The 23251-nt window shown below is 45.8% G+C and overlaps 1 protein-coding gene across 5 annotated transcripts in view; it reads left to right on the forward strand.

The window, feature by feature from the left end:
• Nucleotides 1-23251, forward strand: part of MBNL3 (muscleblind like splicing regulator 3) — a 98694-nt gene that overhangs the window by 41884 nt on the left and 33559 nt on the right. For all 5 annotated transcript variants that reach the window (XR_014318396.1, XM_082770685.1, XM_082770687.1 and 2 more), the window contains one exon: nt 20847-21011. Coding sequence is in view for 4 of the 5 variants with exons in the window: in XM_082770685.1 (XP_082626811.1) it covers nt 20847-21011 (165 nt within the window). In the remaining variant the exon portion in view is untranslated. The remainder of the gene's footprint in view (nt 1-20846; nt 21012-23251) is intronic.

Below are 23251 nucleotides of genomic sequence, written 5' to 3' on the forward strand. Positions count from 1 at the left end.
AGAGTAACCTTGGTTTTCTGGTTGGGAAGATGATGGTAAAGTGCTGACTGCTGCTCACAGTTGCCTAAAAAAGCAGGAGAGAAATTCTTTTGGGATGTGACTCTAAACCCTTCTGAGTTACGGCGTCCGCTTAAGCACATACATTTTGAAACCTTTTATGGGCATATTGCAGTGTTGCATGGGCCATGGCATGCCATCTCCTGCTCCTGAGTCTTACTTCCCTTTTTTAAGGGCAAAGCCCTCCAGACTGACGTTCCAGTTATGTGAAATACTTAAGTCTGACTTTAAGCAGTTTAGAATTACTGTGGAAAGCGAAGAACTCCTTGTGCTGAAGTGAGCTGTTGAATCAGGTTTTGAGAGAGGGAAAGCCCTTATCAGCCCTTATCCAAGGGGAAGAACTGCCTGTAGTTTCCTCTCTTACCTTTGGTTTTCCAGTTCAGGAGAGCTTTCTTCACACATGCTCACAGTCCTGCCAGCTCTGCTCGGATGTGCAAGCACAAGCTCAGTGCCTGTGACCCAGTGCAAATGCAATGCCATGCTTGGCAAGCCCCAGGGGTTGTCTCTGCACTGAAAGGAGTGAGATGGGGCTCTAAAACCTAGCTGGCAAGTTCTAGCAGCTTTTACATTTACCCTTGTGTGTCTGTGAGTCAGAGCCAGGAGCTGGCCAAGGGAGTGCAGAGGGGTTGGTTGTGCCTAAAGTGAGCTCTGGCATCTCGGTGTCCACTGTAATGTAACCTGCAGCATCGCTGGATCCACATGGGGAAGGAAGTTCAAGCCTTCCTTCGTCTAGCCCTGATCTGTAACAATAGCTGATGCTGGGATTCACATAGATGTCCCAAACCTGCAAGTCCCTACCCTAGTGGGGGTTGGGGCAAATGGGATCCTTGTAAATGTGGAGCCATGCTTGGGCATGGTGTCCCGCCTTGCTGCTTCGTCAGCAAATCTACCCAGCTATTTCTCTTGATTGCATTAGCCTGATGAAGCTGGCTGCAGGGAAGAGGGTGGAAGATTCCTTCAAGGAGAATGGCACTGAACGAGCACATGGAGTTGGTGGATTTCTTCAGTAGTGTAGCATCAGTTTGATGTAATCCCTTTGCTGACAATTGCATTCTGCTGCTTGGTTCACTCATCTGAAAGAGGGTGCAGTAATGTGCATTTATGTAATTGAGATGTTTGGAAGCTTTCAAACAAATACAAACAAGATGTGCCAGGTTTTCTGGAGAGCCCATAGTCTGACATCTCCCACAGAACATTTAAATAAGTGGTTAGATTTCCAAGTGAGGAGCTGAGCTCTTTGAAAACCTGCCCCTATAAATATTGTTAAGCTGGTATTAAAATAAATGAATTTGAGGCACTTGGGTGAATGTTGCCCCCATACAAGCACAGTTTTCTTTATGGCTTATTAATGTTATTCTTAAAACTGCAGAGAACCATGCAGTGACCACTTGTCCCATTTAGTCTCTCCTACTGTGTCAAACGATGGCCTTTTGATTAAAGGAAAAAACAAGGATTTGGAAAAACAGCCTTCGAAGTCTTGCGGTGATGCAGCCTGCCTTAAAAGTGTTGCAATGCCAGTCTCCATGCCTAATTGCACTTCTTGACCTCTCAGAAGCAGTACAAAGAAAATGCCTTAGACTGAGTGGAGTTGAGCTACTGTAGTAACGAGACCCTGGGTGTCTTAGATGTCGTGACTGAGTAAGCATTTCAAAACCTGACTCTGTCTAAATGAATAGCTATCAAATGTGGTTAGTTCTGCAAACAAGACTGCCTGTTACTGAAAGCCCTCTCTCCTGGAACAGAAGGGGAAACATTCTGCTTAACTCTATCTAACGTGTTAAGGTGGTAAAATATTTTTACTGTCCATGCGACATAAAGTACATGGCACAAAAGGAGTGGTGATCTGTGCTCATGGGAGCCTTGGCACTTCTGACATCTGACTCTCTGAACATCTGCTCAGTGTCTGGCCTTGGTGTTGGCTTTCAGTGACTTGGTTACTCTGTCCCCACCATCAGAAGAGTTGGTGGCTGTGATTCTGGACTGCTGGATTTTAACCTCTAGGTTTATTTTCACTTCTGTCTGAAGCCAGCACCTTGGTGTGGCTCTGTGCTGTTTCCTGTGTTATGCTTGAGCTCCAAGCTGGAAAGCTGGGATCCAGAAGTGCCTTTCTGTAGCACGTAGTTAAAACCGTGGGGAAGGTACATACTCCTGAAGGAGAAAATGGGCCTGCTGAGAAATGAGCGTACTCAAACCGAGCACACTTGCAATTCCCAAAGTTTGTAGCGAAATGTTATAGCAGATGGCCCGCTTACAACGTGGGATATTATTAGAACCATGATCAGTGCTAATAAGGTCATTGACAGTGGGGGAGGAGGTCGGTGTCTGACCTTGTTTGCAAGGTGGCAGCCTGTGCTCTAGGGGACAAGTTTTTCTCTTGCGGGAGTAGAATGTGAATACACGAAACAGGCCACTTCTGCATGCTTTAATGTGGCTGCAGAGGAGACAGAAACACCCGCTGCCCAGCCCTGCACAACTGCTGTGGGGACACTGCTTGCTGTGACCCTTGGCTGAGGTGAGCTCGCAAAGAAAGCGCCCTTAAAAAGTGGAGACACATTCTGCTTACAGTAACAGTCCCAAGAATGGGAGCCCAGGATCAGTTTAGCTAGCTGGTCCTAGAGAATTAGTATATCAGAGGCATTGCCTGGTTCCCTGCTAACTGGTTAGTGGTGTGCACTGAGTTTTGTCATGCCTCTGTCCCCAGCACTCCCTCTGGGTGGGTCTGCATGGATCAAGTTTTCCTTTTCTAGGCACAGCCTCTCCATGTCAGCGAGTGCTGCTCCTCAGTGCATGGGGGAATTGGATCATCTCATAGCAGAGAGAAGGGAAAAGTAGCTCAGGTTTAGAAACATTACGACTTGAGCCTCCTGAACCTTCTTTGAGCCCAGCTGGAGAGTTGAATCCCCATTTGGGGTTAGCAAGGCTTAGCTGCCACTGCGATGGCTGGAGAGGGCTGGTGTGCATCACTGCTAGGCAGGAAGGTTTGAGGGAAAAGGCAGCTCTCATCCTCCCAGCTCCTCAGTGAAGCAGTGTCTTTTAAACGGATCAACTTGAGGCAGGCTTACCTGGGCACTACATTAACACAGCGTTTGCTTCTAGCTGGTCTCTTCTAAACTAGGTGTCAAAGTAAACCATGACAGACAGGAGTTTGGGGATCAGCTGGGTTGTGGTAGTGGTGCCCTTCTCCCTGTCCAGCAGTACATACACCAGGCTCTGATGAGGGTTTAAGCCCTTAGCCCAGATGGTGATGCTTTAACTCTATTTGTCTCCTTGCTTCTGCTTTGAATGAGCAGGTAGCTGCTGTGGTCAAATCTGTGTGCTTATGGAGAGAAAACAGCTCTGCCCTGCCTGCATGGCCCCACTGCATCGAGGGGCTGCAGGGAGAGCACGTGAAGTACCCGTCTGCTTTTGCTGGGGTCAGGATTCGGCCAGGGCAGTGCAGCCACAGGAGAGTTGCAGTTAGCCTGCCTGAGAGCGCAGCCTCTATGTGACGGGGGTTCCTAAATCCTTATTATCCGCAGGGGCACGGCTGGCGCTGGGAACAATCACATGGAGATTAGGTCCTTAAAGAGCCCCTGCCACAACTGAGCAAAGTTTGAAAACAAAACCTCAGCGTGTAATCTCAACTGCACCGGCTGATCCTGCTGACCGGCGTGTCCTCCCATTGCTGGTAGTTACCGCAGGATCAGAGCGTGAGTTGAGCTTGCTTTCTGACCATTAAGTTCAGCCTGATCGTGCATGCTCCGTTTGTGCAGCACCGTGCCACGTGTGGTACTGGGGCTCTGCTCCTGGGGGTCCCTTTTTGTGGCACTGCGGGTATGGAGTGCTGGCTGGGCTCTGAGCTTGGCAGGAGGAAGCAAGAGCCTTGCTGGGGGAGGCATTTCAGCCTATGTAAAAATGCTTGAGTAGCCCAGACAGTAGGGAAGTGAAAGCAGGAAATGGAGATGAACCTTCAAGGAGGGCTTGGAAAGTCACGCAGATATGGCAGAGGTGACTCCCAGAGGTTTGAGGTCAACTGTAGGAAGTAAAGTGCTTTACTCCCTGTGAGGGAATCTTGTTGCATAAAACTGGATTTCTGAGGCACAGGCTTGTCTTCTGATGCAGTGTTGCTTCTTCCCAAACTCTGGAGTGGCAGGTGTTAAAAATGCATCTGGCGCTTTTTGCAGGAGTCCTCCCAAATCTCACTCCCATGTCACAAGACTTGCAGCCTTATTCCAATGCCCACTTTCTCCTCCTTTCTGCTCTGTATCCTCCTCCCCTCTGGGTTTATTTGTCCCTGAGCCCTCCTGCAGCTCTGCTGCCCTCTGCACCCCTGTTATTAGATGGTGGTGTCAGTGGGGACTGAACGAGGCAACCAGGGCAGTCTCCTCAGCCTCTCCCTCCTCCTGTTGCTTCTGTGGTCACTTTTTAGTTCAGTGCATCTGGTACACTTGCAGATAAGCAGTAATCATCACGGTTACCTCCCTGCAGACTTCGGCTGTGTCAATCGTGTTGCCTGTAAAGCCCCCGTTGCATTCTGAGGTGTAGGAGCTGGAACAAGGCGAGCAGGCTGAGTGACTCAGAGGTGCTCAGAGCTGGGGAGCTGTCAGCTTGATGAAAGTAGGCCAGAGATGTCTGAAACGTTCATGGGGCCGGGAGAGGTGGATGGCAGGGGAAGGCGGTGGGGGCTGCTGCAGGCAGGGGGGAAATAGCTCCTGGGAGCTCCTGGGGCTGGCACATGGGGTGGGAAGGCTGGGCACAGGCACGCCAGCCTGAGTGGCACGGGCTGGCTGCCCACCGTGCTGTAGCAGGGGGTGGATTATCCAGCACTGCCTCCCCACCAGCTCTGTGTCACACTTCTGTCACCGGAGCCCACTCAAATGGTTTGTGAGCCACGGTTTGGAGCCTTTAGGAAAAAAAAAAGTGCCTTGGGGGCTGAGAGGCAAATGGATGGGGTTGCTTTCAGCTGGCGATGCGGAGGTGGGGAGAGCACCCTGTCTGCTGCTGGGAGGTAGGAGCTCAGCACCCAGGGCCACGTGGCTGCAGCTCTGCAGCTGCAGCGAGGAGAGGCTCATCTGGAGGCTCGCTTCCAAGTGAATTGTCTGCCTGAGTTAGCAAGTCTTTGAGGAGGGAGCGCAGAAGTGGTCTCCTGCAGAGCCTGTGCGCACAACTTGCAGGCTGAATTCAATTGCCTGGATGTGAAATGCAATGGAGTCAGTCCTCCTGCGAGTCTCAGCAGAATCGTAACTGGATGCTTTCCCCCCTTGCTGTCACACAGCCTCATGGTTATGGAGGATCAGTAATTTGGAGATGATTCATAAAGAATGGTAGCAAGCAGTTCTATATTGTAGCTTCCTACAGCGCAGAGAGACATGGCAGAGAAGGGGGCTCTTCATGTGGCAGATCTGTGGTGTGACTGAGGCTGCTCCCAGCAATAGTGTTGTTTTTTCCACCAAGTCTTGTGTATTGAGACTGTGAAAACTCTTCAGGCAAAGACCGTCTTGTTCTATGTTTGGGTAGTATTCAGAGCAGGACCCAGAGCTGTCTCATCGATGAGTGTTTGTATTCCTACAGACAAAAATCCCCTGTTGTGGCCTTGTGTGATGTAGCGCAGAGTGGATTAAAAGGATTTTGATTGCTGTTGTTTTTGTGTTTTTCTGTGTGGGTTTTTTGGAGAGCCCAAGGTAATGTAAAATCTTTAGAAGCATTTACACAGAACGGAGCTAACGTTAGCTAGGATAAAAACACCAATGTAAATGATTTTTGGTGTCTTGTTTTCTTAGAGTTGGCACAAATCGACTTAAAGCGTCCTCTGAGTGTAACCCTGTCAGGAATAGCCCAGCAAGATAAAAAGTTTTAGTGCTATTCTTTAAATACTCCTCCTTTGTATCAGAGGTACTTACAGAAAAGTTTGCATGGGATTTCTGCCCAGGCTCTATCATAAGTCCATCTATCAGTTTAAACGAGTGAGAGCGTTTTTTCCAGCCGGGTGTTCACTGACGTAGGCACCGGTTGTGCTGCATTCCAGACTCGCTAATGACACTGGAGCTTCTTTGCAGCAGCTACTCCTCTCACGTGGCCAGCGAGGCTGCAGATGTCCTCAGGAAAGGTCACGCTGCCTTGCAGAAAAATCTTTCCTCACCCCATACGCTATGGGCCTGTCTTGCTTAAACACAAATTAATGTTTGCATCACAGCTGACTCTCATCCTGGCTCTACGTGATCAGGGCAGTGAAAGGTCTTTTTCTTGCTGTCCTTTTAAGAGAGGATTGTGCTGTGTCTGAAGGTCTCTCTTGTCGGTGGCAGCAGCAGAATACATGAGGTCGGGTGTCTGCCAGCTTATGTAAGGAAGTCATATTGTCAAGATAGCTTTTAAAGGCTGTTTTCTATTAGAAAGCGAATCTTTGCATTCCTTTGTGTCTGCAAAAGGCTGAATGGCAGGCAGGCTGTATTGTATGGGTGACTGGGACGAGGATAAGCAGCTCAGAGTTTGGAAATTAGAGTGGTAATATGGAAAGGACAGAAAAAAGAAAAAAAAAGGTAATTTGATCAGTTTGCTTTTTTTGACTGAAGCCTGAATAAACAAGTGGGTGCACATGGATGTGCTTTAATTCCTTCCACCTCCCTTAGCTTTTATGCTGTTGAACCCAAATACCTGAATCTGGCAGTTACTAAAAACAAACTCCAAAAAACAAAGGGAATGAAATGAAATCTCTGGTCAGTTCCATTTCTGTTGGTCTGCTGAGACGGACAGACAGACACACACACATGTCACGTTCCCCTCTTTACTGTTCTGTTACTGAGCAGTGTTATTCTGGGCTTGTACTAGTGCCACTCAGAAGAGAATTTAGGTCAGGATTTCTGGCAGGGCAGAAGTTGCATCCTGCAGGAGAAAGTGGATACATCCCCAGAATAAGGCTGTACAACCTTTTCAGCGTCCTGTCCTACAGCTCTTGTTACATGAGAGGGAACAGATCTAATCAGCAGCTACATGAAATTAACCTTTCAGCGTCTGAAATTGTTTTCTATAAAATGCCTTATGAGTTAATCCCCATTTCTGGCATTGTTTGGAGAAAACAGACGTTACTAGATTTTGGGGGTCTTTGGGCAGTATATTGCCATAGCTGCTCTGATTTCCGGGTCTGTAGGTCAGCATTGCAGCCTCCATTTGGCTTCTGTCCTGGGAAGGGTTTATTATTTGACTGTGCTCAGTTAGGAGCAAGGCTGTGGATCTGCTTTGGCTCAGCAGGGTAGGGAGCCTGAATTTGCACAGACCCCCAGGAGACTCTGGATGACAGACTGGGAGGAACAAGGTTCCACAAGGAGCTTTGTAATGAGGACAGATCATTAGAAGTTTTTTCTGTGGCTGAGGCTGCTCTAATAAATCTATCATAAATTAACAGGTTTTTAGATGCTGGCACAGAATTAGGCGTGCTGTCCCTTCAGACTAGCTGCCTGTGTGGTACTTGTGACGGGCACACATGACGTGCAGTTAAAGCTGTCCCATAGTTTGCAGTGTGTTATTGACCAAATTCTCTTTGCCCACAGAGATGGTATTGCATTATCTTAATGTCTGCGGACAAATTACTGTCTGTAAAAGACTCCTCCTGTTGTTGCTGCAGCCCATGTGCTCCACTGCTGCTGTGGGCTGTGCCCTGGACTCTTAACAAATATTTACACTGCCTTTACCTTCCTTTCACTTGAGATTGTGGCTAAGATTGGTGACATATCTGCTTTCTAGTGCTAGACATTTCTTAAAGAACACATCTGAAGGAATTTTCTTAAATGAAAAATCCTCTGTGACTTAAATGTGCATACGTTACTGGCTGTAATAAAGTATAAAGAACACAAATCAATCTCCAAAAGCTAACCAAGGTGAAATATTTGCCTGGGGCAAGGCAGGTTTTATTTTTCTTTTCCTTTATTATTATGTTTTTCCTCACTTCATTTCTTTTCAAGCCTTGCTGCCTCCTAGATAGAGGAGGCCTGTGATTCAATGGCACTTGGCCTGGATGCCCCCCTTGGAAGCTCAGACCTGTTTAAGGTGTGCGATCTTTCCCATTGCGCTTAGCAGGCTGGAGGAGCTCTCTTGAAGGTGCTTTCTTTGCACCAGTCTCAAAGGCCTGTAGGAGGTAGTGGATGGTCTCCAGCTGTAGCTGACGCTCGGGAGCATAGCTGCCAGCAAACCTGAGCTCATCAGCTATGAGGTGAATGCTAAGTGAATATTTGGGAGCAGATCCTATGGTGGCAGCTGAGGACGTCATCCTCTGCTCTGTCTGCCTGTAGTCACCTTCTTCAGTGGATTAAGGTTATGGACAGAGGGGCCACCCTGTGCTGTTCGGACGTCTGTTGGTGTCACCAGCAGAAGGGTGGAAAGCTGGGGTTGGCACTTCTGTGGTGTGCCCCCCTCTGATAGCTGGAGCTAGGAGAGCCCAGCCAGCATCTTTCCCTGCCCAGAGAGCTGCTGGCACAACGGTGCAGCTGTGTTACTCCATGGCAGCCCCTTCGTAGCTGAGGCTGAAAAACATCCTGCCAAGTTATTTTTCCAGACTGAGGATTCTCCCTGTGAATTGTCAGCCCAGATGGAAATAATTTTTTTTTTTAAACTTTTTCATTATTTTTTGAAAAACAGGAATCTGTTTATGCCCATTAAGCTGTTGCTTTCAGAGTGAAGCAACAACACGAACAAAAATTGGGCTAATTCTCAGATGGTAAGATATTATTTCCTGCCAAGTTCTAAAAATTGGGGGGGAGAAGTTTTTATTTGCAGGTTCATTTTCTGTGTTTTTTGTTTTGTTTTTAATTATCTCCAAAGCACAGGGAGAATGAGGCTTTCTGAGCATCACTTTGCCCTCCATAGGACAGGAGAGAGGGTTTGGGGTTTGGCCTCTTAGTTAACAGTCTGTGCTTCCTTGTTTGTCTTTTCCCTTGTGTAAACTCAAGGAGTGAGGCAGCCAGAGGTGGTCACACGTCTGATATTTGTATTCATGAACACAGTGCTTTAACGTTTATTCTCCTGGGCTTTAATGTACTTTGCTTGGGTCTGTCTACGTGTGGTTTGCCTGCTTCAATTGTAATATTCAACAGACTGTAGGTAGAGGAAGGTCAGAAGCATCAACTTTCCATATGACCTTGACAGATTCAATCAGCCAGTGAAAGTTGTAGAATTGGATTATGGGATTTGCAATGAAAAAGTGGTTTAAGGAGCAAGACAAACTACACCTCGTATTGTCAAAAGCTGGCCTGGTGTAATAGCAATCTGGAGCAACACTGACAAAAGGTGTAAAACATATTAAAGAATTTTTTTTGTGTTTTTTTTTTGTTATTGTTGATTTTAATACTGTATTTGTGCAATATTTTGAGACTGGCATAGTTTTTTTTTTTTTTAATTATTACAGAAAAAAATCAATGAAATGCCAGTGTTTCTATCTTCCAGGTAGAATCAATTTCTTTACTTAAGAATACCTCCACACAGAAACATTCACCCCTAGGAATATTAACACTGGAGGATGTCACCTGCTTTATGTCCTACTCTAAATACATGCAGTGATCCTAGGGCTAAACAAGCTTTTAAGCTTGCTCTCTTTACAGGGCACTAAATGCATTCTTTCATAATTGTTATTGATCCGTTGCTTGAACAGTTCTAAGGCTAGGGATGTCTATAAAAGCTTGTTGCACTTGGAGAAAACTTGTATTTGATACTGTATTAAAGAAATATTTCACTATGCTTTTAACATTCCTGAACCTGGGAGCATAGCAGAATACTTTGAAGACATTAGATATGATCAAATGATAAGTTCAGAACTCCAAACTTGATGACACTTCCGTTCTGTTTTAACCTCGTTTCAAGTATGTGCTGTTAACGGATTGTGAACAAAACATAACTTGATCAAAATGTATTGCTGGATAAGTGTTTAAAAAAAAAACAAAAAACCACCACTTTTTTCCTCTTTTGTGAAATGAGATTGCTGTTCAACACAAGTAGTAATCTCTCACATAAATATGTTTTCCTGCTCTTTGGCTCTGCAGTTCATAAAAAAATATGCTTTGACAGTGCTGTACTCTTTCAATATATATGTCTTGGACTTGGTAAACACTGTCCATTGCTTGGAGCAAGCAAAAATGTTCCACAAAACAAAAAACGTAAAATCAATACACGTTTTTCATTGAGCATAGCAGAGCATGCCATTGGCCTGAATGAAGAGAGCTTGGCAGGAGAACAGAGCTGGAAAGAGTTGTCAAGTTGTAAAAATATAATGAAGGAGCTACAGGGCTTTTCCCCAACAAAATAACTGTTCTGAGTTTGTAAGAACTTCAAGTATAACAAACAGCTTGGAATGAAAATCCTACATGAAAGCAGGACAGCCATGACCTCTTTGTGCTGTCCTGGGGAAATTCAGCAGAACATTGCTGTATTCAGCAATGTGCAAAAGTAAATTTCACTCACAGCAGCTCTCGGCTTTCCTAATTGCCAGGTGAATGAGGAGTGGGGAGACTAAGCTGGTGCCTGTGGCTACTTGGAGTCCACCAGAAAACAACAGAAACATGTCACCCTTGTTTCTAATTAAAATTTTTAAAAAATTGCCAGGGTGATGGTACTTGTTTAAATACACGAGCTCCATGCTAACAAGCCATCCTGTCTGTGTGGAGCAGGATTTGCCTGCAGAGTTGGTAGCAGTTATGGTTGTCACTGGTTAAGGTGATACCAAAAAGGGTACGCTGATGTAGAAATGTTGCAGTGTTGGCTTTGTTTTTCTCTTGTGTTCTGTTATGAGCTATGTGACAAAATTGGCTTCACAAACGTTTTTAGGCTGCAGACTTTTTAAGAGAGTCCTAGATAAGCATGTTTGTATCCCAGCAGAAAGCCTCTGATGTTGAGAAACCCCTGGCCCAAGTGCTTTATAGCTTTGTACATTCCATTTGAAAGGACCAGTGTCTGCAATAGTGTTTGTCCACACTGTGCATCTGTTTCCAGCATTTTGCTTCTGATGTCTACTTCAACACTATTTCACTCACCAAAAAAAAAAAGTTGTGCTTAGCTTCAAAAGTACTGGTGAAATTGTTTAGTAGCTGAACTGTTCCTGTCCCATGATGGGAAGCATGTCCCCTGTATGAGCGAAGTGCTGCTGTTTGTCACACAAAGCCTGCTGATGAGGGCCTGTCAAGCTGTAGGACAGGTGCACGACCAAAGGCCCATCAGCTTGGGTTTGTGGCAGGTTGGAAGGGCAACTTGCTTCCCCGTCTTGGGATGGAGAAGCGGTCGCGGTATCAGGTCCCCTGAGCTTGCCTGGGATGCTGTGTGGCCTGAAAAAGCCACGAAGGGGGAAATAATGAGTTTGTTTAGATGAAAACTCCTTCCTGGGTAATCAGTGCAGCTGTTGGTTAGTACCTTGTCTCAGCTTCTGAATACCCTGCTCCTCTGTCTTCAACCCAAGGGCTCCAGCACAGTATCTTCCCCCAAGGCAGGGGTGTGCAGGAACATGGTCTCTTCACCTTTGGTTTGGGCTTTCATGGGCAAAGGCCTGAATGACAGAGAGATGGAGGTACAGGTCTCCAGCACTGTTAGATGAGCAGTCCCCCTCAGCAGGCTGTTGATGGCTTTTGTCTGGACTCAAATGTACTTGCAAAAATGATGCTGACGTTTTGCTTCCTCCTGGCCTTCCTTCCACCTCCCTGCAAAGCAAAAATATTCTAGCAAAGCAGTCACAAGGGTCAGACAGGGAGACTGATGAATGGTGCCAATGTGCTGGAGCCAGGGGTTTTTGTCTCAGCTTCCCATTCCTTCTGCATTTTTCTAATTTACTGGATGTAAAAAGCCTCACTGGACTGAAGTGACTATATTTGCCCCATCTGCCTTTTTAAAGGCTGCAGAGGAACAGAATTTTTTTGAAGCCCAAATCCTTGCTTACCTCCTGGTTGGCCTCCCAGAGCTCTGCCCACAGCTGTAGGGAGAGAACAAGGTAGAGCAGGACTGGAGAATGTACCAGCATCTCTTCCCTGGGGTGAGCACGATGTGACTCCTTGGTTCACTCTGAGAGCTTGCTAGCTGCCCTGTGCTTGCACATACCACTGGGCTTTGGTTTGAGCTTTCAGTTCAAAAAGACGCGAACTCTTTGGAGCTGCCAGATGTCACCTGCTTTCATTTGAAATCATGCAAAACATCAGAGTTCACTCGCTTCAGTCAAAATCACATCTAGGCTTGCTCAGAGAGGGCTTGACCTGGTGCTCATTGAAGCCAATGGAAATTCCTTTGCTATTTCAGTGACAAGCCTTGGTAGCGCTGGGAGCTTGTGACAGAGGCTGTTTTTCCCCTGAAGTTTATGGATGTCTGAGGCAACTTGAGAGTTTTTACTCCTCTGTAGGAAGCACCTCTTCAAACAGTATGTAGGAAATGGCAGCGTGTCTCTTTCTGCCAGGAAATAAGATTGGGGGGAGGGTGAAAGGTACTTCTGACTTGCCCTCTGTTCCCTGACAAAAGACCTGACCTTCTTTGTTTGAGCAGCCTGCGTCTGAACTGACAAGCTGCTGCTGCAGCAGAGAGCATCATTTCATCGGAGCAGAAGCTGCAGCGTGGTTAGACGCCTTGGCACCAGCCCTGAGAGGGGGGGATTGCTTCTGTCCCTGACGTGAGGCCAATTAAGTGAATTACATGGTGATGCGTGGAATCATTTTTCTTGTTTGTAGCACTCTTCTGAGCTATATGATAGTAGGAACTTGAAAAGCATTTGGCTTTGCTCTGTTTGCTCCCAACAAAATCTGAAGAGGTTTGTCTAGCTACTGCAGGGGGAGCTGACTTAGGACGAAAGAGCATTTGGGGTATTTTCAGCACTTTTCTTCTCATCTGTCTGCTCAGGCTCAGGGAGGTGGCTCTTTGGATACAGAAGGTGAGAAGTTCAAAGAAGTGAGGCAAAGCTCATCCTACAGACATTGCAAAGCTGTGGTTTTGTGATTTTTATGGGTCGTTTGAAATGTATCTCCAGCAAATCACATATTCATGAACTGTACTCGTTCTTAGCTAGACCATGCATTTCACAAGAGCTGTATTATCTGTGACTGGAAGTTACCAGATCAGCCGTAACTAGCATTTTTATGCATATACTTTGATACTTCTGAACAGTAGGAAATGTGTGTTGCTCCCCCTCTGTTCAAGGCTGATCAGCCATCTGGTAATTCTCACTAGAAGATAACGTTATACTTTTTCAGCTATGAACTGTTCTCAGCAGGGATCTACATCTTAACAGTAGTCTGTGGGCTACTGAGAAGTAAGTGGGTCTTACACCTGCATTTGAAAAATGTCAGGTTAAACCAGCACCTGAAGAAAAAAAAAAAAAAAGACAACCAAAAAAAAACAACCCACAGATTTGCTGTAGTTTTTTATTAGACCGTTGCAAGTAACTTCAGACCAACAGTTCCTTTGTATGAAACATTATGTACAAATGCATGCTTGATTGCAAATAGTCCTGTCCCAGGACGGGTGCAGACCACTAGCTCTTTAGCATCCTTACAAGGATGGCGAGAGAGGAGTGGAGGAAGCAGTAGAATTTGAAATCCTTTGGGACGGGTTATTTTAGAGACATGGAGATGGAGCACTGGCATTTGATTTGGGAGTCTTTGTGATATGGCACAAATTAGTTTCCAGGTAAGACAGGGAATAAAGCATAGGAGAAAATTCTGTGTGACAACCTGTAACTGTTTGGAAGACTGCTAAGAGTTCAGTAGCAGCCTAGAAGAATGTGTTTGGCAAGACTGTTCAGTTTATTTGATTTTTTTTTTCTTCTGATGATTTGAATGATGGAATAGAGATTGTGTTGTTAAAGTTGTAGGGTGTTCTGAGCTGGGAGGAACTACAGGCACTTCAGAGAACCAGGTCTAGAGTTGCAGATAATCTTGACAAGTTGGAAAAATCATCTAGAAAAAAGGTATAAGTTCAATAAAAGCAGTATGAAATGAGAAGTAAATAATCTGCTGCTTGATGGAGGCTTTTTGAGAGTCAACCAAAAATGTTATGCTGCTACAAGCAAAGAAAATGTCATATTAGGATGTATAAACAGCAGCATCATCTGCAGGGCAGGTAGGGGGAAAAAAAAAGTCCAATCTCCACAGCAATGGTAAGGGGTTTTCTGGAGCTCTGTACCCTGTGAATGCACACACATCAGCAGGGGTGCAGGGTGACTGGAGAAAGCTGCTCCTAATGAAAGGTTTAGAGACCACGTTCAGAGTTGAAAGAGTGTGGTTTGCATAGTCTAGAGAAGAGAGGTTTGAGGATGGAGATAGATGTGGCTGCAGTCTTTAAGTATGGCACTTTCTCAAACAGGAAAGGAATAATTGCTGTTCTGGCCCTCTGGGGTGAAACAAGGAGTTTGGGACTTCAGTTACAGGAGGTGCAAAACTGCATTTGGGAATCAGGAGTAGCTTTGTAGCTGCAGGGAGAGTGATGTGTTGGAGTTCCTTGCCTGGGAAATACTAAAAGTGGGGAGAATAGGTGGAGTTGATCTGTGTTGGCCTAAGGATGGTCTCTCACTTATCCAGGTCCTTCTAGACCTGCTTGTTAAAATCCTTGTAAGTGGGCCAACAGCCACTGAGAACAATGAGAACACATTTGTGAGGAGCAGGGCTTTGTACATAATCATATTCTAAAACCTCTTTCTGAAAGTCAGCTGCTCTAACACTACAAGGAAAAAAGCATTGCAATTAAGGAGAAGCTTTCTGATGTACAGTGCTTTGGTCAATGTTCAAGGGAGGCTACAAGATTGTACTTCCCACTGACTCAGTCAGCAGCATAACTTCAACATTTCATTAGTCCGTAGAAAGGAATTGCAGATAAGGTATGTAGAGAACTAGTCTTTGAACTGCAGCAAGTGACAGCTTGGCTGCATGAACACCAATCCGTGAGACATAGCACTTGCTAATGATCAGGCTGACTTGTCTGCCCCAGCTTCCTTTGTTTTCCAGTTGCCATTTCCATGCTATTTGATGTTTGCTAGGCATTTTGCTCCAGCGGGGAGATGGACAGCCTTCTTCCTCCAGCACAACCCTGTACTTGTGTGGGAAGAGGAATGTGGCACAGCATCGGAGACAGCAACACGAGCCACACGGTGCAGTAGGCATGCTAGTTGTTCATCCGTGGAACAAACTGCTTAGGGACAAACTGTAGGGAACATGAAACACTTGAGTTAGGGGAGTGGGTGGACAGTGTTCCCAACTCCCTGAACATTTGCATTCCTGGGAAGGCAACTTTGAAGCTGTGAGTCCTTACAGGGTTACCAAAAGACTTGGAGCTTGGACCAGGTGCCAAGTCTGCCTGCCAGTGTCTCTGTCATCTTCAAGAGCAGATAGCAATAGGGTTAGACCTAGGGCAGCACATGCAGCTCCTCACATGCTCATAGCATGGGCATAGGAGACGAAGTCCAGAGCTCCCCTGTTGCTGGCTCCCCCCATCACACGCTAATTCATGCGTTGTGGCTACGTCTGCTGCCTGGTCTGTGTCTGCCCTCCAGATGCAGTTACAAAAAACACGGTGGCCAAGGATGTGGTGCACATCCAGCACGTGAATGCTGTGCTGGGCTCTGGCAGGAGCGAGGATCCCCCCAGCTAGGAGAAGGCCTCTGCATGTGTTGAGTGGGTGAAAGCAGAGCGCTTCATGCCGCAGAGCTGGAGCAAGAGGCACTGAGTAAGCAGGGCCAACGCATCTATGACTGTGCCTCCCCACAGAGTTCCTCTGAGGGGGGGAAAATCTGCTGTTTCATGCAAGGAAGAGTTATGTAGACAAGCTGTGTTTTGGTGCCTGGTTTTGTGCAAAACATGGAAATCCTTTCCTGCCTGGTCTCTTTTCATTCCTTTTCCTGTCAGTCATTGCACGTGTCACCAGTGTCTGTGGAGAAGACAGCACAGTCAGGGCCCAAGACCACTGCAGCCTCTAGTGTGTGAAAAAGCAACATTAGCTTAAAGATTTTCACATGAGAACTGCTGGTGATTGACAGGACGTACAGCACAGTCATTAAAACCAGAAATGCGTCTGCTCTGGAACCTCTCACTGGCATCCTGAATTAAAGTGTGTAACAAACTTCCTAGCAGTGTGGTGCAAATGTGAGCACAGCCTTTGGTTTATACTGAAGGTTTTGTTTTTGTAGCATGGTTTGGCTCACTTCAGCAGCCTGTAAGGGGAGAATTTGTGCAGCATGCTTGGGGTTGGCTCACCCAGCTAGGATGCAGATGACCAGATGCAGCCCAGCAGACTCCAATGAGGCAGGTGTAATACAGGTATTCTGACTGGATTTAAGTGTGTTGCCATCAGTGCTACACTCAAAACAGCTGGCTTTGTTACCTACACTGCAAGCTGCTGTCGCGTTAGCTCGTGTCAGATGCCAGCCATTTACAGTATGCACCATCACAGCGTGACTTCAGTTGGCAACACAGAGTCAGTCACATGCCAGCAGCCTACTGTAAGGGTGGGGGAGTATGTGGGAAGAAGGGGGAGAAGATACTCTCATAAAATGCTTTAATGATTTATTTTTAATATCCATTTTTTAAGCCTGGGGAATTGCAGTCCATATGCTTTTCCCTCCTGGCTCTAGTTGGCAAAGAAGCTGATGAATATGGTCCTTCATACTCCTTCCATTTTGTGAGGAGCCAGAAAATATGGCTATATTTAGCACGTTTCCAAGGCCAGCAGCAGAGTCTGTTGCTGGGTGGTGATTCCCTGGCTGGAGGCTTGTGTGCCACCCTGGGAAAGGGTGGGAATGTGTGTTGCCTGGAATCGGTACTCGTGCTGAAATAACAGCACCAAAACAAACTCCACCAATTCTAGCGCAATGGATGCAGTGGTTACAGCAGGCTCAGCATGCTGCTCAGTGGCGTGGGTCAGTCTCTCACCGTGCCTTTCCAAATGCACACAGCCATCCAGTTCAGGTGCTTTCCTGTGTGATGCTCTGTGCTACTGTGTAGGGCTCTGAGACCATCTTGTGCCCTTGTGCTGAACGTTGATACGCTGGAGCCGCAGCTGCTCACTGCATCAAAACAATTGGTGCCTTTTAGAGGTAAAAATATTCATCTGAAGCTTAGGAGCCTGACTCCTGTTATATTTTCTCTTCCCATTTTCCTAGGCGAACCCAGGTATAAAATGGAGTTGTCCTTATTTGTCCCCATCTCACTATCCACACAGCAGATTTGCTACCTGTTCCCTGTTGTTTTCCCTGCTGTGTTTCAGCTGGTACTGAGAAGTGAATAATGTCAGTTCCTTCTTCCTTCTGGCTGCTTTCGTAGAGCTCAAATCAGTCTTGAAAAGCTTTTGTGTTGCTGAGAAGCACTGAGAACTGTAGACTTCATGATAGAAGTGTAGAAGAAGAGATTAGCCCTACCAGTATGGATGTTCAGTAGTGCCCATTGCTTTAGAGCAATTTTGAAAGTTTTTTTTTCATAGCTGGATGTCTGAACTGGGGTTGCCAAGAACAGAAATGTTTTGTCTCTCTGTCATACCATCAGTTCCTAACATTCATCGTCAGATGAAGACTCGACAGCAGAGTTGGAGAGTGAAACTCTTCTCAATTGTGGCTTTTAAGCAGTCATGGTGAAATGCAGCAGTTAATGATGCTTGGGACTAAAATGATGACAAGTGGGAGCTAGGTTGAAGGTGCGATTTTGAATTTGCATGCCATGGTGATTCATTTAGCCTTCCTGGAGCCATAGAAGGCCTGAACGACAGCAGTGCTTGCACTTTACAGCCTCTGCTCTGCAGTAGCATCTCTGCAGCTCTTAATTCCTTGCAAATATGTATCACAAATCCTCACTGAAACCAGTAGCCCTCCTTTTGGGCACTGATTTCTGCTCACAGCTCTGTCTGCAGACAAGACCTCATGCTGTATGTTGTTTTTCTGATAACAGAAACATTTTATTTTCAGAACCCCCCAAATCAAATAAACTCTGTTTTGAAGGGGAAAAAAAAAAAAAAAAAAGAAGCAGGCGCCCCTGCTTGGTGTGAAGCTTTGTGACATGCAAAGTTTCAGTTAGAATAGCAAAGTCCTTTTCCAGCTGAAGTAGGTCCTGTAAGTATTATTTATAAAAATGGAAGCTGTTTTATCTTCTCCATTCCTGCAGTGAGGAAGCAACTTCCCAGATTTATTCCAAATTTGGTAGAAATTTAGTGTTTTCCCAACATGAGCTACTTATGCCAAGTTTCAACCAGGAAGAATTTGTAGGATTAATATGTAAGCCCTTGAAGGCTGTAGCTTAGAATAGAGCAGCTGCCTGGCCGTTGACAGCATGCGGCTCTGAGTGGGTCTGCATCCCTGCAGTAGCTGTGGAGGTGGGATGCTGCAGGCGTGCTCTGAGCCTGAAAACTGGGCTCTGGTTCCAGGTGATGGGAAGGGCTGCGGAGGGACCTGATCCTATGGAGCTGGACAGATGCCACCTTCTTTGTGAGCTCTTCAATGCACATGGGTTAGGGAGGGGAAGACCGTAAACAGATCACAGAAACAGCTTGGTTTGGAAAAATAGATTCAAGATGGTGTCTAACGTCACCTTGAAGCAACGTGGTTGCTTTTGCTGTTCCTCCTGTCTGCAGGCAAGGTGAGCAGGATCAGTCTGGGAAGCAGGAAGGACAACCCAGGCCACCCTAATTCCAAACGAGTCTCCTCCTCCTGGTTTAATGCAGTTATTTACCTTTTAGTAGTGCTGACTTATCTGGGCACCAAGCTGCGTGGTGCCTTTTTACCCTCACTTCAAGCAGATGTAAGAAAGTGTCTGGCGATGAAGATTCATGTACTCAGGGCCTGTGAGCAATTAACTCACTGCTAGGGATCTGGTGCTGTTGGATTGCAGAGAAGCCAAAACAATAGCATTATAAAGCCTCCTCTTTTTTGGTTTGGTTGTCAGGAGACACTTAGCACCTCCTCTAGGAGCAAGGCACACTCAGAAGCCTGCCTTTGCAGAGCAAGAAATTTGCGAGTGTTTTTTTCCTGTCCCAGCAGGTTTAGCCCATCACTTCTTGCATTTAATTATTTGCCTCTAAATAGGAGTGGTGAGCCGGGAGTTGTGTTTAACTGCTTGGTCCCCTCAAAGCAGATAAGAGGAGTCTGTCTCCAGTCTGACACTGCATTGTACAGCCCCTTCCACGCTGCAGACCAACTCTGCAGCCCTCTTCTCCGTGAAGTCCATGTCCCTACCAGGAAAGGGGCAGCAGAAAGCACACCTAGAGCTTGCAGCTCCAGCAGCCTGCTTCTCCTGGTGTGCTGAGAGGGTTAAAACCCATAAACACATCCTCTCCAGGGTGTCAGAGCACTGGCTTTGTGCAGTGATTCCACCTGTACTTTTCTACTGGCAGAGACAGGCCTTAAAAATCCCCGGGGGGGAGCATCCTCAGTTCAGGCAAGGGACATCACAGGGAGGTTTCCACAAGCCTGAGCCCTGTGTCTGGTGGTGTATAGCAGGGTACACATGTGGATCTGGTTATGGGGTTATGGTTATGCTGTGTGTGATCCTGCCAACAGGCAGGGACAGGAGATCACCTCATTTGCCCTTTTGTTTTTTTTTTGAAAGCACACTTAATTATATTGAGGCTGAGAACTCAGTGTCCAGCCCTTGGAGAGAATGCCTGGGACAGGCTGGGTAATGGATGCTCCTATTCCTTTGCTGTCTGCAGCAGCAATTATTAGTTATCTGTCATGTAACAGCTCTGCGTCCCTCAGGTCAGGCCCTGTTCTATTAGGCTCTGAATAGCCACAAGAATTACTGCCCCCCTCCCCCCCCTCCAAAAAAAAAAAAAAAAAAAAGGCACAAAACCCAAAAACACACAAACATTTTTGCATAAAAGTTATTTATAAAACTTGTGCATAAGTTGTGCAAAATGTCTGTATTATTCTGTATGCCTCTTTTGAGGAGGAAAAACATAGAGAAAGGAAAAAAAAAAAACTAAGAATAATTATTTATTCTTAATGTTAAAATTTGTCACTAGTTTTGTGTGGTTAGTAGACTATTGGCATTTATTATTTGTTATTTTATTAAAAAAATGTTTATTTGAAGATTCATATGACTACTTGCAAACACTATTAAAGCAAGGAACTGTTTACAGATGGTTTTTGAAAGTGATTCTTTCAGTTTATTTCAGGTTATTTGTATCATTAGTGATACTCTGCTGTTTTGGGAGCCACAGGTTTCACTTGTACTTTTATTTATTTAGGGGGGGAAAGTAATCAGTGACACAAAGTACTGTGGCTTTTAATGAATGAAAGCACAAAGGGGAAATTGTTTTAATTATTACTCCTGTTACCACTAGTCTCCAGAATCTCAGACTACATGTGTGCTGAAGACCAGAGGTACTTTTTAGGGAGAAGTTGTCTGTTGTTTTACCCAAAGCAGCTGGGGAAGCGGTAGAGACAGTTTTGTTTCTTGCTGTCTGGTTGTCAGGGCCAATTAAGTGGCCTGGTGTTGGAAGGGAGGGGAAAAACAAGAATCACAAGAAAATGGGGAATTTTGATACTGCTTCTATAACTGTTGTTGCTAGCTTCTCAGAATAATGGTGTTGGTGTTTGTGTTTTATTTTTATTTTTTACAACAATCGTGTTAATGTCAGGAATCTTCATTTTTGGATTTAGCTTGACAGTGTTCAGTAAGTGTTACAGCAGCAGAAGTCATGTTGCTCTTTTCTTCACCTAAGTATTGCATTGCTACAGGAAAATCACAAAAGTAGCACAGTAGGTACCAAAATGCCTCTGCCTGGATGATTGTGTTGTTACAGTAACCCAAACAATCCTTAATTAAATTTCTCTGGCTGCCATGAGTGTTACATGCACTGAGATGCTGTTTCATTATGTTTTCCAGGGCCGGTGTACCCGAGAGAACTGCAAATATCTCCACCCTCCCCCACACTTAAAAACGCAACTCGAAATAAATGGACGCAACAACCTGATCCAGCAAAAGACAGCCGCAGCCATGTTTGCTCAGCAAATGCAGTTCATGCTACCGGGCGCGCAGCTACAGCCAATTGTAAGTTACAGCAGTGGATTGGGTTCACGTTGGTCCAGATTTGTTGCCTGTTTACTTCTGGAGGCCTCAGCCCTATGCCTGAGCTCAAATAGGCAGATCTTCCTTCTGCTCTGACTCAGGCAGCATCTGGGTGGGTGTTGAGTACTGCCTGAGGGCATCCAAGTGCAGGACTGAAGAGCTACAGCAAGCCTGGCCTTTGGGTTGGTCTCATCCAGTCTCTGTTGTCACATACTGTAAGCACAGGGCTCTGTGATGCTGCCTCTGCATATTCTTGCAAGGTGTGGCTCTCCTTTCCTCTGATAACTAAGTACCTGTGCATCAACTGGAAGCATTTTAGCGCTAGCTGGATTTTTGACCAGTTAATTCATGTACATCGCAGAAATTGAGTGTCTTGATTCCAGTGGGTCATGTTTTGGATATCTGATCTGCACAGGGGTGAGGATGCTGGAATTCTTCTTTTCTGTGGCAAGAAGCCAGCTGAGTCCCTTGAACCAGGTACATTGCACTCAAGGGCTAAAAACATGGAAGGTGAATCCCACCCAGACTGTAAGGTATTTATGTCTGGGAGTGAGGTGAATTTCATTGCAGCTGCCCCAGCAGAGAACTGTGGTCATGTCACAGACCTGTCATGGTTTTTCACAGTAATGCTGCTTTATACCTACAGCAGGAAAGTTTTACTTCTCTTCAGGTAGGGAGGGAAGCCTGTGGGAGGTAGGTGTTTACAGAGCAGGTGGTTTGATGAAGCCTTCGTTAGCTGTCCCTGCTGTGGACTATCAGTTAAAGCAGGTTTTCAGGCTGGATAACCCTGTTAATGCCAGGGAGAGGATGGCTTGTGCCTGCTGGCTGGTGTATCTGGGAAGAGGCAACAATCATCTGGTGAGTTTGAGTCTGTCACTGTGTTTATCTTTAAGAAAATGTCAAAGGTCTTGAAGAAGCTCTTCAGTGCTGACATAAATAAGCTGCACATTTTTAACTGTGAGCCTAATTAGGAATTTTCCATTTAAAGTCATGGCTGAATGTCTTTCCTGGGGCAGTGTGCACTTGATGTGCAGTTGCTGGGTGAGGCTCCTAGGGCTGTGCCACCCAGGAGGTCTGACTAGATCCCCAAGACAAACTCTTCTAGCCTGAAGACATATGAGTCTGTAAATCAGCCTGCACTTGGCCTCGTGGTGTCCCATCTACAGTGCCTGGCTTCTCTGCACAGATGGGGCTTCAGACTCAGCATCCATCACCCACTTCTGACAAGTTTGGGTATCACTGGTTTATCTTTATAAGACATTGAGGGAGTGTTTTTCCTTCTTGGAGGCTGTTGTGCTGTTTGCTATAGGAGTTTGATATGATGCTGTGCTTCACTCTGCCTCTGGACTGAGGCGTTTCTGCAACATGGCACATTCCTTCTTTCTTGTGAAGGCTATTCCATGATCATCCTGCATGTGCTAGCAGCTTTATCTTCACCCTGCTATGTAATATAGGGAAATGCTGTTAATTCTTCCAATTTCAAAGGTGGAAAAGTAAAGCAGAAAAGAAAATGGGCCACAAGAAGAATCATTAGTTTCTCTGGATCTTAAACTCAAATCTGCTGCAGATTTTTGCACCTCTTTTTATGGAGTTCACTTTTCACCGAAGTGCATGTACATGAGAAGGAAATCCTGAATTCCCACAAAATGGTAGCACTGGTTTCCTAGCCCTGTATCGAAAGCAAACCTTTCCTGTTTGGGGTTTTCCTCTGTGGGGAATTCACAGTGGATGCTCTTTGGCTGGCTATTCAAAATATCTTTGGGATTTCCTCTTTGGAAAGTTCCCATCTTCCCACTTTGCAATCTTGCAGGTCCAGTTCACTTCTACCACAATTTCTCTGCTGCCTTTTAAATTGCCTCTGAGACTGAATCTGTTGCTTTGTCTAGTTAGTGCTCTCATTTCAGAGGTAACCTTATTTGATGAGAAAGGTCCCTGCTTTCTAAATTGTGCCATGAGGGAGACATGGGCAAAGAAGAAAAATAAAAATTTGTTCTGCGACGACTGTTCATTTCCTGCTTTCCCACACTTTGCTCAGAGTAAACGAGCTCTTGTTGTAATTCCTGCTGCCCAACTTGTTCCACACCAGTTTCAGGACAAACAAGAGACTGCTCTTTCACCTGCCTTTGATTTCCCAAAGATGCTGCCAGTGGAAGCAGGCTTTGAGATTTTTTTTTTCCTCTCTCTCTAAATGAGAAGGGTGGGGCCTCCTTCTGGCTACACAT

Source organism: Aythya marila (genome assembly GCF_965140915.1).
Source record: "Aythya marila genome assembly, chromosome: 13".
In the NCBI taxonomy this organism is placed as follows: domain Eukaryota; kingdom Metazoa; phylum Chordata; class Aves; order Anseriformes; family Anatidae; genus Aythya; species Aythya marila.